At 34.6% G+C, this 19427-nt stretch overlaps 3 protein-coding genes across 5 annotated transcripts; all 3 read left to right on the top strand.

Annotated features, from left to right (window-relative positions):
• Positions 1–79: 79 nt before the first annotated feature.
• LOC136783532 (uncharacterized) lies at positions 80–4635 on the top strand. Of its 2 annotated transcripts, XM_066743764.1 has the most exons (3): positions 80–343; positions 497–1316; positions 3125–3249. In XM_066743764.1, exons 1-2 carry the CDS (start codon positions 118–120, stop codon positions 1312–1314), a joined length of 1044 nt encoding a protein of 347 aa, XP_066599861.1. In that variant the 5' UTR covers positions 80–117; the 3' UTR covers positions 1315–1316; positions 3125–3249. The 2 variants fall into 2 exon arrangements, with proteins under 2 accessions (XP_066599861.1, XP_066599860.1); XM_066743763.1 differs by lacking the exons at positions 80–343; positions 497–1316 and adding an exon at positions 1351–2480 and having other exon boundaries at positions 3125–4635.
• Positions 4636–5025: 390 nt separating this feature from the next.
• Positions 5026–13040, top strand: LOC136783531 (putative leucine-rich repeat-containing protein DDB_G0290503). Its single transcript, XM_066743761.1, has 5 exons — positions 5026–5122; positions 5192–5265; positions 5579–5870; positions 5953–6185; positions 6275–13040. The coding sequence occupies exons 2-5, from the start codon at positions 5217–5219 to the stop codon at positions 11311–11313; spliced, it is 5613 nt and encodes a 1870-aa protein (XP_066599858.1). The 5' UTR covers positions 5026–5122; positions 5192–5216; the 3' UTR covers positions 11314–13040.
• LOC136783533 (putative RNA-binding protein Luc7-like 1) lies at positions 12901–19418 on the top strand. Of its 2 annotated transcripts, XM_066743766.1 has the most exons (6): positions 12901–13036; positions 13211–13305; positions 14520–14638; positions 17314–17412; positions 17551–18257; positions 18523–19418. In XM_066743766.1, exons 2-6 carry the CDS (start codon positions 13275–13277, stop codon positions 18599–18601), a joined length of 1035 nt encoding a protein of 344 aa, XP_066599863.1. In that variant the 5' UTR covers positions 12901–13036; positions 13211–13274; the 3' UTR covers positions 18602–19418. The 2 variants fall into 2 exon arrangements, with proteins under 2 accessions (XP_066599863.1, XP_066599862.1); XM_066743765.1 differs by lacking the exon at positions 14520–14638.
• The last annotated feature ends 9 nt before the right edge of the window (positions 19419–19427 follow it).

Below are 19427 nucleotides of genomic sequence, written 5' to 3'. Positions count from 1 at the left end.
AAACTATATGTTGAAAACGAAACTGTACTATCCACTACCTCTAACAACCCTTGGACCCTGGGAACTCCCGGATCTCATTCGTTTTTGTTGCGAGCTAGGTGAAGCACGTTCAGTAAAATGGAGTCGAGGAAGAGGAAATTTGAGAAGTTAGGAGAGGAAATTAAGTTAATGGAGAAATATGTAAAACTAAAGAAGAAAATTGCAGAGATGGGAGAATCAGAGTTAATTCCGGGAATGGAGCCTGATTTGCAACCTAATGAGGGAGTCCAGGCTGAAGGAGATTCAAGGCATGATGAGGGAAGCCATTTTGAAGATGAGATGGAAAGCATAATGCCCGTTGGAGGTAAAATCATATTACTGAGAGTGCTGAAACGAGTGTTCAGTCAGTTCGGTTGATCTGTGGGTAGTGCCAGTACGGGTGACTGGTCATCCCCAGATTTTAGGAAGGTTTTGTTGTTACATACCTTTTCTAATTTTCCTCACATGTTGCCAATAGGTGAATATGCTGAGAATATTCTAAATCAGAAGGAGGTGGATCAGTTTGACCCCCTAGATGAGGACATATTGAAGATTCTTGGAGAGGACCCTACTTCATCGAAAGCCTTAAAATTATCTCTTAATCCATCTGTGGAAAGAAGATGGGTTTATTGGCTTCAGAAAGGTATAAGTAAGGAGAGTAAAGAAGAACTTCTTAAGAAATATGAAAGACCTAGTCTTTTTGAAGCACCCAAGTTGAATCTAGAGATAAAATCATCACTAAGTGAGTCAATACTTAGGAAAGATGATTATTTTTGTAATCAACAAAATTCTGTCGGAACGGCGTTAGCAGCGTTAGGAACTGCATTTACAATGTTGCTGAATTTGGACGAAAGCGGCATGAATAAGTTGGAATTCCTGGAAAAATTAGGAGATATGGGTAAAATATTAACTAATTTGCAATTTGAACTATGTAAAGCAAGGAAAGCCTTTATTTTACCTGGTTTGGAGAAGGATATGAAAATAGTCTTAGCGGAATGCACATCAGATGAGTGGCTTTTCGGAGATCAGTTGGCTGATAAAATTAAAGAAGTTAAGGTAGCAAAGAAGCTTAGTCAGGAGATAAAAACAATTACTTCTAGGAAACCATTAAGAGAAAACAACAATAATCATTTAAACTCCAAGAACCTGTCCTTGAAGAAGCCCCCTTACTTGAGGTCAGGTTGGAAAAGAGGGGAAATGAATCGACCAGAATCGTCAGTGAGGAAATCAGAGATGAGGAGATATTCTTCGTCTCGGAACCAGAAACCATACAGGAATCCATCCAGGAGGAGCTGAATGTAAGGTTATATGCTGGCAGATTATATAATTTCTACAGTCAATGGGAGAATATTACTTCGGATCCCTTTATCCTAGAGATAATTAGGGGATATAAAATTAATGTCAGAGATATTATTTCTAAGTCAGAGAGCTCTCTAGAACCAAATTGTTTTGGGTTGAATACAAGGGAGGTAGAATTAGCATTAGAGAATTTGTTGGAAATTGGGGCAATTCAATGTTGTTCAAATGAAAGTGGGCAGTTCTTGTCACCATTCTTTTTAGTACCGAAACAAAATGGTAATAATAGGTTTGTTCTAAATTTAAAGAGACTTAACCAAAAAATTCAAACAGATCACTTTAAAATGGAAGACATAAGAACAGCACAGAGATTACTAAGGAGGGGTGATTTCATGGCTTCAATTGATTTGCAAGATGCCTACTTTGCTGTGCCAGTACATAAGAATTCGAGGAAATTGTTGAAGTTTAAATTTAAGGAAGTGTTATATCAGTTCACTTGTCTTCCATTTGGATTGTGTAGTAGTCCTTATGTTTTTACAAAGTTAATGAAACCAGTGATCAGTCACTTGCGTGAGTTAGGTTTCTTGTCTGTGATTTATCTGGATGATATTCTATGTATAGGCGAAAGTTTTGAAGACTGTTTAAGAAATGTTAGGGCCTCGATAAAAACTTTGGAAAGTTTGGGTTTTTTGATTAATTACGAAAAAAGTAAGTTAGTCCCGTTAAAAATAAGAAAATTTCTAGGGTTCGAATTGGATTCAGAGAAAATGATGTTATATATACCTCAAGAAAGGAAAAGAGAGATAAGAATGCTGGTGACAAAGTTTCTTAGGTTAGAAAAAATTCAGATAAGAAAGTTTGCGAGTCTAATTGGCTCATTAGTGGCAGTAAGCCATGCTGTTAGATATGCTTGGCTCTACATTAAAAGAATGGAGAGGTTAAGATATATCAGTTTATTGAAAAATAATGGAAGGTACGAAAGTGTGTTGAGGTTATCGATAGAAGCTAGAGAAGATTTAATTTGGTGGAGAGATAACATTTTAAATGCGGAAAGTCCGATTAAAGAAGACATTTTTGATTGTGTGATATTTACTGATGCGTCTACCACAGGTTGGGGAGCAGTTCTTGGAGATAAAAGAATTTTTGGTTTTTGGTCAAAATCGGAGGTAAATTTACACATAAATAGGCTAGAATTACTGGCAGTTTATTATGCTTTACTAGAGTTTACGCCTTATGTAACAAACAAGAAAATTTTATTAAGAGTAGATAACATTACTGCGATTAGTTATATTAATAAAATGGGGGGTGTAAGATTTAAAACACTTAGTGAGACTGCAAGGAATATTTGGTTATGGGCAGAAAGACACAGAGCTTGGATTTTTGCGTCTTATATTGCTTCAAAAGAAAATGTTACAGCTGATATGCTATCCAGAATTAAGAATATTGATATAGAGTGGGAATTAAATTGGCGTTATTTTAAAATTATAACTAAGAATTTTGGATATCCCGATGTCGACCTTTTTGCTACTGCAAATAATTCCAAATGTAGAGATTTTTGTTCCTGGTACCCAGATAGAGGGGCTTTCGCAGTAGATGCGTTTACGATCTGTTGGACTGGCATTCGATTTTATGCTTTCCCACCGTTCGCGGTGATATTGAGAATGATAAGAAAGATTATAAATGAAAAAGCAGAAGGGATAATAGTAGTACCTAGGTGGTTGGGACAACCGTGGTATCCATTATTTCAAAAGATTAAATTGAGTTCGATAGATTTAGGACCAGAAAGGGACTTATTATGTCATACTTCCAGATCGAGTGTTCATCCATTGGCCGAGAATCTAACTTTAACAGTAGCGATGGTATCAGGGAGACGTTAGTAAGAAGAGGTTATGGTCAGGAGGTAATAAATATCCTTCTTGCGTCGTTAGCGGAAAGTACACGTAAACAATATAATTTAGCGCTAAGGAAATGGTTCGTATTTTGTGAAACTGAGCATTGTGATCCTTTTAAAACATCTCAGGATATTATCATAAAATTCTTATTGAAACAGTTTGATACGGGTGCGTCGTTTAGTGTTATAAATACCCATAGGGCGGCTATTTCATTTATTAACGAACTTGATGTAACGAATAATAAGATTATATCGAGATTTATGAAAGGAATTTATAGATTAAGACCACCAAGACCAAGGTACGAAAATGTTTGGGATACGTCAGTAGTAATTGATACTTTGAAAACATGGTTTCCGCTAGAGGAATTATCTTTCAGGGTACTAGCACAGAAAACTTTAATGCTTTTAGCATTAGTATCGGGGCAAAGGATACAAACATTAGCTGCCATAAAAGTTTCTAATATTATATTTGGTATAGATAATATCGTTATAAGGATAACAGAGATGTTAAAAACCTCAGGTCCGGGAAAAGCTCAACCCTTTATTTCAGTACCTTGGTTTAAGGAAAAACCAGAAATATGTGTGGGTAAGACACTGATGGAGTACCTAAAGGCTTCGAATGATTTGAGGGGGGAGATTGATAATCTTTTTATTACATGTAAGAAACCAATCAAAGCGGCATCTACGCAGACATTAAGTAGGTGGTTAAAAGAGACCTTAGAGATATGTGGAATAAATACACAAATGTTTAAAGGGTACTCTACACGGCATGCATCCACGTCGGCAGCCTTTGCGAAAGGCGTAGATATAAGTACAATAAGGAAAACTGCAGGCTGGTCTAATTCTTCAAATATGTTTGCTAAGTTTTATAATAGGCCAGTATTAGATGATAAGGGTTTGTTTGTAAAAGCCGTGTTAGACAGTTTGTGATAAATATATAACAAGATGTGTTACGTAATAAAGACATGCTACTAAGAGTTACTACTCTAAACAACTACATTGTAATCTCGAAGTACGAGGCTTGAAATATAATTGGAAGATTGATCGAGCTTCGCGAAGCGAAGCGAAGGTCGATCAAAATTATATGAAGAGCCTCGTACGAGATGATTACAACCCTCCCTCTTTCTTGTTTTTGTGGAAACAAGTAAAACCCACCCCAAGGGTTACTATGTACTCTAAAAATAATGAGATCCGGGAGTTCCCAGGGTCCAAGGGTTGTTAGAGGTAGTGGATAGTACAGTTTCGTTTTCAACATATAGTTTGTTTAACATAAACTATAGTGTTATAGAACTCTGAAGAGTGTTTTTTACTCTAAAAACGTTGCGACACCTAGTGAGTACAAAGCGTACTACATTGTAATCATCTCGTACGAGGCTCTTCATATAATTTTGATCGACCTTCGCTTCGCTTCGCGAAGCTCGATCAATCTTCCAATTCTTTAATAAATGTGACATAAACTGTACATTCCATGCACTTCACGCGTGACTTGGAATGCACCCCAAAACACGTCCGAAGCACTGAGGGCCAGTTGTTCCACCTATTGGCAAACGTCTGGATAAATTTATCCGTTTGGTAAAGCTTGAAATTGAATAGAATTTACTATAGTTTGTAAATTTTACCAAGCAGATAAATTTTACCAATAGGTGGAAAAACCGGCCCTGAGAGCTTATTATAACTAAAACACTGAAAACACTATACTTCGTTTCTTCTCTGTGAATCATCTGTGAACATTCTGTGAATCACACTTACTATACATTTTGCGTGGTATATTCAATTCTCGCCAACAAACTATATAGCGTAGTATCTTCCAGCATGGCGGACTTGGCAACGCTGAGTTCAAGCGACTTCAAGCACTTCAAAGCGAGTGACCGTTGACCGCTTATGCGGTAACAGATTTGTGAACTAAACATTTAAATTGTAATATATTTGATTTTTAATAATTACAAAGTACTTTTCAAATTTATTTAATTCGTTTTTATTTTCTAGATTATTTTTTACAAATAGATCAAGTATGCCACGTTTTCCGAAGGATTCTGATGATGAAACGGAGAGCAAGACTGGTATATATTTTTTTTATTATTTTTTAAACATTCAAGATAGCAAATTTCTATTTCTGAAAAGAATGTTCCATAGTTGTCACAGTAATTAATAATTGAATTTCTTTTCTCTACACAAGTGTGTATAAGTATGTTATTAATTCAAAAAATTTTGTGTAAAGAGCAAAGAATATATTTCCTTATTAAACTACAGTTACTTTGTATCTTATGAATCGTAACAATTTTCAACAAATCGATTTATGGCATCTTTAAGTAATTAATGTATAAAAAATGAATATAAGTCCTTATATTTTTTAAATTTCTCTTATATTTATAGCTCGCAGAAGCCGTACAATATCAAATCTCACTGTAGCAGGATCACCTCTTCGTCGCAGTCACAGAATCAAACAAAACATTGATTCTTCTCCAGAATCGTGTATTAGTGACTCTAGTACTACACAAAGTAAACGCATAACTACGAGGTCTCAGAAAAACGCAGAACGTATAGAAATGGACAAAAATGTTTTAACAATGCCTAGTCCAGAAGTTTTAGCCACAAGTCCCCAAAAAAGAAAAAGGAAAAGAAATATTAAAGCAAGTGGTGTGGAGTCTCCAAAAGTTACTGTCGTGTAAGTTGAGTTTTTAATTTCCCAAGTTCAGGAATTGTTAAACTCTAGTTGTAATAAGAAAATGTTAATCATAATTTTTTAGTAAACGCTTGACAAGAGCTGGCTCAGAGTCAAGGTCACCAATAGTTATTGGTAGAGTTACACGCAATACAAGATCTAAATCTGTTGACCTTGAAAATGAATCTGAACCAGAGATAAAGGAGCCTATTAAAAATACAAGATTATACAGAAGAGCTTCAGTTCTGCCCTCTGAACCAGCAGTAGCTGAGAAAGATGAGGAAATATCTGACATGACAGAAGACATAGCTGAGATTGGTAAAAAAAATGGATCAAGTATATCTATATTTATTTTTTTTCCTGTTTTTGCTTATTATTTTGTAATGTTTTTTCTTTATATTTTTTAGAAACTAGTTTTGCAAAAAATGAACAAAAAACAATGGAAACTGAAGCTAAATTAAATTCTTTAAATATTGATTTGAAAGGCATAGAAGCTGAAGAAATGGTTGATGCTTCAGAAACCAATAGTTCAAGATCACAAGGAAATAACATTGTAAGAGATAGTAGCAGCATAGAAGAAGTAGAACCAACTTTAAATAAATCGAAAAAATCAATAATTAATGATGTGAATAATCAAAACAATTTACCTATATCTGAACCAAAGGATATCTCCAGATCAGTGAACGAAATTAGTGGAAATAAAGAGAATCAAACAATGAACATAATACAGAAAGATTCATCCCTAACTATTTCACAAATAAGTACTGCAGCTGTAAAGAAAACAGTGGAGGAAAATATGATTTTGAGTGCAGTTAATAGGACTAGAAAGTATGATAGCATAATAACTATTAATGATTCTCCAATGATTCACACGAAATCAAAAAAACGTTTAAATCCCAAAATAAATTCTATATTTGATGAAACTATAGATTTAGAAACTGAAGAGGACAGTTCTCTAAAAGGTATGGGTAAAATTGATGAATCAAGTACTAGTAAGCAGGACAATGTAGAGTTGGGTTTAAATAATAAGGCTCCAAGTGAAAGTAGCTTTGATAAAAGTTTAACGCATAATTTGAGCAAAGAAACCTCATCAACTGAAGGCATGAAAATAAAAAATAAAGAAACAGAAGATGTTGGAACTAAATCTAATAACAGCTCCTCTATGGCAAATATTGTTTTAAATACTGAAGTAGAAAATAGTGCTAAAGAGATTATTGAAATTAAAGAAGCTGAGAAACCCATGGATAGATTTGAATCGCAAAATCATAATGAGGCTAAGATAAAAGATTACTTTCAAGAAGAACCTATGGAGGTAGATGAAGATCAGAATTCGATAAACGCTTCAGAAGGTTTGGAAGAAGATTCAGTAGATTCACCACAAGAATCAAACTGTGTGTCATCTGAATTATTAACTTCCTCTCATAATCCGAAAATAGTTGTTTCAATGTTTAATGAAACTGCAGAAGAGCTTGGTTTAGAAATAAAAACCACATCACCATCTAGAAAACATGAAACGGAAAGTTCAAATTCGAGTGATACTCGAAGAAAAGACGAAATTGGTGATGAAATAGTGAAACATTTTTTCAAAGATATAATAGCTGATGAATGGAGTACCAATAACTCCAACATAAATAGTTCCAATCGCTCACTGTCAATGAAAAATTTAGAAAATGATACTGAAATTGATATTACATCTACTAAACGGACATCTGCACATTCTGATAAGCCTAATAAGGAAAGTTCAGATTACGAATCGGAGGATACTGTCGATTTAAAATATCAAGAGTATAACAATGAAAATGATGAAAAAAATGAAGAGCTTCGAGAAAATGACTTTAATAGTGATACAAATAAAAACGGCAACAGTGATATTACCACAGAAGAAGAAATCAGTCCGTTTACTATATCGGAACAAAATAAATTACTTAATTCGAAGGTTGATGTATCAGAGAAACAAAAGAGGATTAAGAAACGATCTAACAAAAGCGATAGTTTCTTGATTACATCCCATAATTTTCTAGGGAAAACTAATAATTTTTCGTTTAATGCTGAGAATATCTCAAATACGAAAAATGCACCAGAAATATCAGAATTGTTAAATAATAATGATGTATTAGAAAAATCAACTGCTTCGACTGAAACATCACCGTCAACAATATCAAATGAGCATTTTAAAAGCTCGACTGAAGATTCTGTGAAAAAGCTGGAGAGTGAACCAAAAGAAGAAATTGCAATTTCATTAGGAAAAATAGTATCAAAGGAAAGTACTTTAAATAGTGCTATTAAATCAGTTAAAAGCCCTGAAGACGCGTTAAACATAAATAAAGACATTAAAAGTCCAATAAAAAGAAATAAGCCAGGACTACAGTTCAAGTTAATAGATTCTGCTAGTTCAGATGATGAACAAAAGGAAAAAACAGATTTTAGAAAAGCTGGTTTAATAAAGAAGCTATCATTAAAGGAAAAAATAAGAGAAAAAAAGAGCTTTAGTGAGTTACTTGCTATAGTGTCAGAGGATGATTCATCGAGCGACGAAGGAAGTATAGATGAAGATATTAGAAATGAATATAATTTGGATGGAAACAGCAATATGTCACATTCAGATGACAATGTTATGGCAGATGACTGCAGAGCTTCAGAATCTGAATACTCTGATGTTAATGATAAAGGGTCAGATCTAGAAGATTTTATTGTAGACGATGAAGAGGAGACTGATGATGAAGACGAGGATGATGATGAAGATAATGCTACCGATAAAGACGAAGATGATGATGAAGATAATGCTATCAATAAAGACGAAGATGATGATGAAGATAATGCTATCGATAAAAACGAAGATGATGATGAAGATAATGCTATCGATAAAGACGAAGATGATGATGAAGGTAATGCTATCGATAAAAACGAAGATGATGACGAAGATAATGCTATCGATAAAGACGAAGATGATGATGAAGATAATACAAAGATCAACAAAATGATAGATGAACAGCAGAATGATATTCATGAAGTTATAAAAAATGATCATAAAAGCAGCGGTGAAAAAATGAATGAGGGTGAAATTGGATATAATGAAAACTTAGGAGGTGTAAAAAATACTGATACAGATAACCTAGATGATGAACGGGTTGAGATTAGAATTGAAGATAACAGTTCAATTCCCAGAGAAGCTCCCTCTGATGCCAAGAAACATATAAGAAGGATGAATTTAAATACATCCACGTCTACTCCAAATAAAGATTTTATTGGCGAAAGCAAAGAAATTGCTTATAAAAGATTTATGGAAGATGATAACAAAACCTCAGTTAACGCTAATGCCAGCTTAAAAGATGACAACCAGCCACCGCAACAAAATGCAACGCCCGAACTGAATAGCTTGAGAAATAAAACACTTAGAACAAAACTTATTATTGATAATATTTTAAAGAAAAGACCTAAAATCAATTTCAACAGTACATATACATGTGAATATGAATCGCCAACGACTAAATTTTTAAAAAAAGAAAAGTTGAATGAAAGCGCTCCTTCTGCTCTTCCCTCGGCACCGTCTTGCTGTAAAAAATCAGGAAAGAGTTTTCAAGAAGAGCACACTGGTTCTGGAAATTTTGATAAGAAAGATTTGTTAGAGAGTAGTTTAAAGACCGAGAAAAATAGAAAAAGCAAGGAGCAAAAGGATAATTTTGATATTCCTGATACGGATTCGAACAATACGGATTTGGCTATGAAGTCAACCAATAAAAGCTCTCAATCTTTCTTTGAAAAAAAGGTAGATGAACAATTAAATAGCAAAGAAATCATAAAAAAGAAGGAAAAGCAAATTTCTGGGTTATTGTCGAAATTTACAGAAGAATCGGCTGTTGAAGAAAAATGTGAAGCTGCGGCTAATATAATTGGAAACGGCGTAAAAATTAATAGTGCAGATCTCTCATTAAATAATTCTAAAAAAGAACAATCTTGCTTAAAGAGCAAGAAACAAATGCAATTTAATATGGACAAAATTTCAGAAAATATATTAGAAATGAATAATTCAAAGAAACTAAATAATAATACACAGGAGAAGGTTAACCAGTTGTTAGAATTAAATACGCGAGACGAGAATACCAATGAATTTAAGAAAAAGAAAAAGGGGAAAAAACATAGTAAAGAATCAATGGAGAACAAAACTGTACATTCTGTGTCTTGTTTTGTAGAAGACGAGACTTCTGAATGCCTAGAGATTTCTAGCAAAAAGAAGAAGAATAAGAAGAAAAACTATAATATATTAGAGGAAGAATCGTATGTAATTTATTCAGAGATTTCACAGAGTTCAAAAGATGATAAAGGTAAGAGAAAGAAACGAAGGAATGAACAGGATATTGATGAAACTAAGGAAATATTAAAGCACAGATCGAATCTAGAAATATCTGGAAGCTCAAAAAACAAGAAACAACAAGTCGAAGAAAACCCGATGATTTACGATAGCAAGCAAATTGTAAAAAAACGGATAGATTCAGAAAACTCACAGCTTTTGAAAAAAAATAAAAATAAGGGAAAACAAGTAAAAGAAGAGGAGAATGATAAGTCTATGAAAGTAGATACAGAGATGAGATCGCAGGAGATTAAATTGAAAGGCAAAAAACGTAATAAAGGAGAAGTTGCAGAAGAAGCCAATGCTAAACCACAATTGGAAAATAAAACAGAAACAAATTCCTCGCAGAACAAGTTAAAAGAGAAAAAGAAAAATAAGAAAAAAGAAGAGCTTAGTGTTAAAGTTATAGAAGACGATGAAGTATCTGGAAATGTATCATTCTCAGAGACAAGACTGGCAGTACAAAAGACACTTAAGGACACATTAGACGCTATTAAAGCTAAAAAAGAGCAGAAAAAGAAAGAGCTACAGAGATACGCCGAAGAAGAGGTAAAAAGTAAAAAAGCATCAACTTCTGAATTTCCTTTAGGTGCTAAACGTATCAAGAGACTTCCGGAAACAGTCCTCGAAGAGCTTTCGGATGCACCGATTCATCCTACGAAGAAGCAAAAGAAAAGTAAGGAATCTGAGCATATCATACCCATTGCAATTACTTCCGTCGCTGCTAAAGGTATTAAAAGACTTCCGGATACAATTCTTGAAGAGCTTTCGTGTGCGCCGATTCGTCCTTTAAAGAGACAGAAAAGAAAGAAGGAACCTGAGCAAATTATGCACACTAGTACTATGTTTACCTTTAATGTATTTAAGGATTGTAAATTTAAAGTGAAGAATTGTGATTTTATTCATCCAAGTAAGTCCGGTAGTGTCACCGAGTTCAAAGCTAGCCCTGTAAAAGTGAAGACTTGTTTGCCCAAAAAAGCAGCGATTGCATCTAGTTTTAGAAACAATATGCTTTCGAGAAACTCTAGACATCCAATGTCAATGCATTTAATGCATCTGCAGAAGCAGAAAGCTTCTAGTAAGAGTAAAATTTACTAAAGCTCTGTTTGTTAATAAAGTACGTTTATTGAACAAAACTCTTCAGAAATCAAGAATTTGAGAAAAATAAAAGCGTCTTCATACGTATCTACAAAATTATCCGATTTAAAAAATTTTCGTGGTATTTTCATACAATTCCAAAAAGAGCACAAGAATTTTTGCACCAGAGAAACCCTGTTGTTAAATAAATCTGAGAAATTTCGTTCTATAAATACTTGATAAGTTTGTACAGTTTGTATCATATAAAGGTTTTGAATTTAAAATAATATCCATATCAAAACATAAGTAATTATGATTTTAATAATATAATAATTTTCATGATAATTGAATAATAATCAGGGCTGAGTCCTCTTAGGAGGAATTGAAAAAGTTCGGAATAAAAAGTGATAATATTTCCCGTTACATAAACTATACCACTTTAATCCAGAAATTTTCAATCCCACATGGTAGGACTATCAGCCTCGAGTTAAAATACATTTTTATTTGTATTGTCAGTAGTCATAAATTAACACCTGCATTTTTTATCAAGTTAATACACAATATTTACTTCGAGTAAATTATATCTCGTCTGCTAGCAATGTAGATTAATTCTCATACAATTTTGTTAAGTCACCTGTATTTCGTTCTTTATTTGACCGTTTTGTCTCATCATTTTATATTTCTCATTCACCGTGCTAAAAGTAACGTTGTTTAAATAAATATTTTCAATTAAAATGTTTACTGCTGTAATTTTATACAATTGTCCTTGCATTATTTTAGTTAAATTAGATATTTATCGTTATTGTAACTAAAATAATATTGCTTGGATTTTTTTAAAACAGACTAATTCATAAATGGTGCTCATACATATGTTAGTTGCTCGGTGTGTCTCAAGCCTTTAATGAGAGCTAAATTGACTTAATTATTTTATATTATACGTTAAATAAAATATAGTATAATTAATTTAATCAAGGCATATTACACCGGGCCTTAAGCTTGACATTATATGGGAGCCTTCAAGATGTGTAACATAGACTATAGTTATTGCCGAACACACACATAAGCTTAAGGCTTCGATTAAAAATTCCGCTACAATCTTGCATCTCATGACTGTTCAAGATTACTAAACATAAAGGTTTTACTCATTACTGTTCAAGCAGTTAGCTGAATGCACGGCAACGAAAGCACGCGACGTGCGTGGAACAAACGCGTGCGACTTTGGAACTGTGGCCTGTGGGTGAAGTGGATACATCCTAAGCGTGTATTTCACGTGCCATGTATCTGTACCCGCAAAGGAAAAAAAGAATAGCAAGGTGATAGAGTTGGGTAGAAATATATAATTAGAAGATCCTGAATTCTCCATGCATGAGCCCGCGGCGCTCGCGCAGCGCGCATGTCTCGATCGAGATCTTGACGTCGAATCGATCTTCGACCTTCGATCTATTTCAACTATCGAGAGTTCACACTTCACACACCTCGAGCGATCAACGAATAGGGGCGTTTTCGTGCGACTCCTCGAGCGAAAGTACTGTTGGGTTGGCTGGGTTGGTTGATGAGTGTTGGCTGTTGGCTTCATCTTATTATCGAAATTGATCTAAGGTCGTGAGAAATAGAGTGGAATAGAGAGTAATATCAATTATTTGCTGCTTCTTCCGAAGCAGTGATTTTTAGTGGAACGTAAAAATGACGGCGCACGATCAAATGCGAGCTCTGCTCGATCAACTAATGGGTACAGGGCGTAATGGTGAGCATTTTCTTATAAAGAATACAGCTTTGCATAGATAAAAATTAATGATGTACGTAAGGTTTTTTCAATGCTGGCTGACAATAAATACAATTTTATGCACATATGTGTAGCCATATTGTAACTGTTTGATAAAATTTATGGCAAATATCTCAGTTGAGTACTTATTTTTAGGTGAAAATAACAAATTCCAAGTGAAATATTCGGATCCAAAGGTCTGCAAGAGTTTTCTCCTGGCATGCTGTCCTCACGAAATTCTCTCTTCGACGGTGAGTAGAAATGAAAGCAATAGAAATTGCAAGATTTACATGACACACCGTCAGCACCCACATAATATACCTCCTTTAAACGCGTCTAATTCTTTTAAAAGACCTTTCGATTAAGCAGTCTTGTAATAGGTTTCCTGCCATATGTATACTTCATATGACGTTTAGTTGATTTCTATCATAATACTAATGGATTTTGCAAAAGCGATGCAGAAAGGCCCCATGATTTAAGAGGTAATTCTGATTTAGGTATAAGGGAAGTAGTAAAATAGGCAGCATAGTTTTATTATACAAATCAATAATAGAAACAACTTCTACTTGATAATATACATATAAAGGTGCTAAATGGTGTGTCTTACAAAATAAGCTACAAAGCATCTCCACAAAACTTCCATCAATTAACACATATTACCAGTATACGGTCTTTAGAACTAAGATGAATTCACACTAGCATTTATCAAACAATTGTACATTCTCCATTATTAATTTATATTAATAAATTATACAAGGTGTCCGCTCTATGGAAGCGAACTTGGAAATTTTAAAAGTTTTAAGAGATTAAAGATTCTTTAATTAAAGATACTTGGCTAATCAATGGTTTGTACTTAAGATGTCTGGCTGATACAATAGAATCACTGTATTGTTCGATCAAAGACAAGTCTTAAATCAAAGAAATTTTAATCCTTGATTCTTCACTGCACTGTCATATATATGCAATACCTTTTTTTTTTTTTTTTGATAAATTATTTATATTCCAGTTTCTCTTTCAAGTTTTACTTTTTACATTTAATTTTTATTTGGTTCTAATATATTAAATATAGAGATGTAAATGAATATACCTTGAAGTTGAAGTGGGAATATAAGAAAACAATCAAGAAAAGGGTGTCACATATACTTGACAAAACATAGTGAAGAGTTAACAGCTTTTATCATAAGGGCTAGATATACAGATTTTATAAGAGTTTTACATCCCCCCTCCTCTATCTAGACCTTTGGATTGGTATCCTTAGATCGGACACCCCATATAGGCTTAACAAATATTTTAAACTAACCAGCTTGCATTGCTTATCAATAATTGTCTAGTGAGAATTGATCTTCAAGGATTAACACAGGTAGTTATTGACATATTGAGAATGGGAAAAAATAATGTGAAGTTACTAACGTAGCCGCGGAGAGTTGATGATACCTACAGGTTACTAATGCCAACGTTACTACAGTTCTATTTCCAGAGTCTCTGGAAAAAGCAATTCCAATCAGATCCAATGTACAATATTGTTACGAGTATTGTCCGCTCATAAGTCCGTGTCGTACTTGTCACTCTCACACGCGCGTTACTGTAAGTACTGAAAGCGAAGAGGACGTACGTATAACATCTCTACCATTTGATTAATTCAATTAATTCACCAAGTATTAGGACGTATTACAACTCTCATGATGAAATATATTAAAACTCTTATGATCTCAAGTACCTTAGGTAATAATTTGACCGAGAGAATATGTATTGGACCGAGTGTACCTTGATTAGCGCGTTACTACTGTAAGTACTAAATACAAACGAGGAGGACGTACGTATTATAATAATTATCTCATTTGATTACCTAATATTGCAAGTAACTTGGACATTTAACCAACGTCTGTTACAATGCAATTAACTTTTTCGCCTTCAAGCGCTAATAAGTATCAAGAGCAATTCTGACGTACGTATTACAACATTTGATTACTTTTCTTTCGTTAAAGTATCAGGCTATGTATACTACTTGCATTTTGTCAATTCAACTATACTAGGCGTTATATCATTCGAGAGGTTGATTGATTGATCATTGAGGGAGGGAGAATGAAAGAAGATAAAGTGTTGAAATGAATGTTTTTAGTCGTTTGTTGCGCGTTATGTGGTCTTAATGTCAAGAGAATGAAAGAATAGAGAGAAAGAGAGAGTGAGAGAATGGGGGTGGGATGGGGTGGGGGTGTGAAACAGAGATAAAAGGACGTACGTATAAATTGATTACTTGCATTTTTTTCCCCTTTTAATTATTTAAAGTTTATGGCTCTGGATTTAATTGTCTTCTACTGTTTGTTTACTTATATTTATTTTTCTTTCCTTCTACTATTTTTTCTATCTAATTATGAATGAAGTACTAGGTATTAATTTAATCAAGAGACTAAAATTTAACTGCCATGCTGATTCAGCTAAATTTTGCTAGTCCCGTACTAAGGCCCGTACTTTTGTGGTGAGTAGCGCCAGTTTCATCATAAAAATTTACTGATGACGCTGTCTCTTCTTATAATTGTCGCTTTCTTCTTACAATCAGAATCAGGCATTTTCCAGATTCAGAGCTAATCCAGTGAATTTATTGGTTTAAGAGAAAAACTTGCGATATTTACTCGAAGAATGTTTTGATTTGTCTTTAAAAGATTCTAAATTATCACAAGTAATTTATCAGTGTTTTCTTTTTCTGTTAAATAATTATTTTAAGCAAAGTAGCGGAACTCTTGAAAAATCAATGTTTACCTTATGTTTTTATTGTATTTTTCGAGCTTCAGTCAGGTTTTTCTCTTTTTTAGAAATTCGCTGAGGCTTCAAAGTTTTGCGATTGAGTTTTACATACACGATCGACAAAGTTTGAACCTATAGTACTGGATTATACTTATATCTAAACAAATAAACTGATATTACAGCGAGATACTTGTTATTCCGAACGGTCGTAGTAGGCAAAAAATTGTTGTATTCACCGAACGCTTATTTAAGAGATTTCTTGAAAGTTTTTTCAGGATTTCTCAACCATCCATAGAATGTATCGCCAAGAAATTGACATAATTCCTATTTGGAGTTTTCGATAAAACTATAGAAAAGCAAGAATGATATCTCTTAATTAATATATAATAATTGTCGAGATATTAAGAAACTTTTTGCCAGCTACCACGATAATTAGCCACGCAATTGACGCAATGATACTAATAGGGAAGAGCACATCGTAAAACCAGGATTTGATTAATTTAGACCATGTAAATATTAAGTACCAAAATAAACTCCTAGCATTGAAAACGAACGATACAAACTTAAGGTATGTGCTGATTGTAGCTTCGTTACCATCACATTGTCAGGCGGAGAGGTGGTTCCACTCTGTAAGTGTAAATCAATAAAATAATCTTTCTATAAAAAATTCTCCATTATTTCCACTGCTCGACGTTAATCTATAAGGTGCGTTTAAAAACCAGATTCACAAAAAGACGAAATACAATCAGTCCAAAGTGCTCATAAAAACGGTTAAACATAATCGAGCAAGATATATTACCATTCTGTTTTTTTCTCTTTTCTTTGTTTCTTCGCTGTTCTGTAGATGTTATGAGGTACGTTTGCTGGGTGCATAAACAGCGCACGATGTCAACAAACATCTATTATGGTACGCTTAAATAAAGATAATCTGAAACCTGATATCTTTTGGATGTTATTGAAACTCAATGGGGACTAACTCTCGAACAATAGAATGACGTTCTTCGACGAGGCATTGTAGTTATCCGTACGAATGAGCAAACGGTGATGAAATACGTATATACTAATAAAATACATCCAGAAGATTTCTTTTCAAGTATCGATTATGAAGCATGAGTATTTTGGGTATTCGTGCCTTTAATTTTCCATTGACGACGTAGCTTGACGGTAAATTCCCAGCGAGATCACGATGAGTTGGATCGGTCAAGGTGTATATTCTCTGAATGACCTTGAAAAATCTTCCTCGGATATCGGCGATAATAGAAGCAACCGGTCGCTTATCTCCCACGCTAACAGTCGAATCGATGAAATCTTCTGACGACCCTTATGCGAATTCGAAGCCCTTAGCTACGCGGTAGCCTACCAAACTTATAGGCGTCTCTCTCTTTTAAGATACCCGGGATATCCTTGAAACTAGGACGTCCAAGTGGCAAATATAAACTTATAGCGCATAAGGCGATAAAATTCTTTAACTATAAATTCGTGGATCTCTCTAATATTGATTGATTTATAAATCGCAGCGCATGGACATGGGAGAATGCCCTCAAATCCACGACTTGGCTTTGCGTGCCGACTACGAGGCAGCGCAGAAGAAGAAGGATCACTTCTATGACATTGACGTAAGTTTAAAAGAAAAGAAATAAAGAGATCGGTTATATTGCCGCTGGTGAAATTTTTCCATGTATATATATATATATATATATATATATATATATATAATTATAGAGCAATTAGTAATAACAATTGCTTGTTTTCAGGCAATGGAGCACCTGCAGAACTTCATTGCGGATTGTGACCGCCGCACGGAACAGGCGAAGCAGCGACTAGCGGAGACGCAGGAGGAGCTCAGCGCGGAGGTAGCGGTAAAGTTAAATAATGTGCATGTGCTAGCCGAGGAGATTGGAAAGAAACTGGCGAAAGCCGAGCAATTGGGCGAGGAGGGTTTTGTCGAGGAGTCGATGAAGCTGATGGGTGAGATAGACGAGCTGCGTAAGAAGAAGAACGAGGCTGAACAGGAATACAGGAATAGCATGCCAGCCTCCAGCTATCAGCAACAGAAGCTGAGAGTTTGCGAGGTCTGCAGCGCCTATTTGGGAATCCACGATAACGACAGACGATTGGCTGATCATTTCGGGGGAAAGTTGCACTTGGGATTCATCAAGATCAGGGAGAAATTGGCGGAATTGCAAAAGACGGTGGAGGAAAGAAGGAAGGAGAAGAGGGAATCTTTGATGGATCGATCACGGGACAGGGAAGACAGAGACAGGGACAGGGATCGTGAAAGGGATAGGGGAAGGGATAGAGATGGGGACAGGGATAGGGACAGGGACAGGGACAGGAGTCGTGGAGGATTGGGTGGATACAGAGATCGAGACAGGGACAGAGACAGAGATCATGATCGAGATCGGGATCGCGACCGCAGAAGAAGAAGATCCCGATCTCGCAGCCACAGTCGTGGAAAGAGGTACGTTCCTCATGTTTATAAATAAGCGATCTCTCTTTTTTCCTTTTTAATACTCGATTGATGGTAAAAATGATGAATAACATGCAGGCCGAACTGAGACTCTTTAAAAGTCGAGCCTTTTACTAGTCGTCTCCTTTTATTCATTTCTATGATCTGGCAAACGAAGCGTAATTCTGAAGAAGTAATGGTTTTGTTTCTTTTTTTAAATTCAATGGCTCGAGATATAATTATGGTCGTTAACGAAAGTTATTTCTCGATTTTTCAGATCCAAACGCTCCCGCAGTGGCAGTCGTGGTCGTCGTTCACGCTCACGCCGAAGTGGTTCCAACGACCGTAAAAGATAAAGTGACAAACAAGTGCTAAAACTCGTGCTCACACTTGTTCCTCCTCTTTTCTCTTTCACTTAGCTATAATTATAAACATATACACTTACGCACACATTCGTGCACATTCTGTACCAATGGACTCCTTCGGTTTTCCTGGATCTTCACAGAATTGCTCGTGAAAATAACAGGCTCTTGAATTATTCATTGGAATTTTAGACTTTGTACAATTACGTAGCGTAATTCGATTCTCGAGACATTTTTAGGCCTAGTCGAGTCATAGGTATAATCACGAAGGATCGCGAAGTCTATCGAATCAATCGACATTTTCGAATGATTCGTGATTATATCTTTGACACGATAAATTCGTGTATAAAATTGAAATGTTTCAATCCATAATTCTTGGATAAGTATCGTAAGGTTTCATAATGAAACTCAATCAAACATTGGAAAAGTAACTTGATCATCGCTTTAATTGACTATTCTTCGTTATTCTCAATTAATTCACTTATCAATTTACTATCAATTTCGTGATTAAACTAAACAATTAAATTTATTAATGAATTTCATTACATTACAATTGGTAATTTAATGAGCGAGATCACTTTCACTTGCTATCTACACCCTTCAATTACCTTAACACCTGGAAATTGTTCGCTTCACCGTTTTATTATGATTTTCTTTTGGTGTGTCCTGTTTTACTTATATATTTACGCGTTCCCTATCTGCTGTAAATAAGAGTAGTATCTTTCCCATATATGGTATTAGATATTTATAATATTGGAAATATTGTAATAACTATGATCTAGTATAATTAATAAAGATTCATTTACGAGTATATTAGTGC

Source organism: Prorops nasuta, unplaced genomic scaffold (genome assembly GCF_024137725.1).
Source record: "Prorops nasuta isolate Cenicafe-Biocafe unplaced genomic scaffold, Cenicafe_Pnas_1.2 PNAS00033, whole genome shotgun sequence".
Lineage (NCBI taxonomy): Eukaryota > Metazoa > Arthropoda > Insecta > Hymenoptera > Bethylidae > Prorops > Prorops nasuta.
The sequence above is the reverse complement of the archived record's forward strand: the minus strand, read 5'-3'. Positions and strand labels throughout refer to the sequence as shown.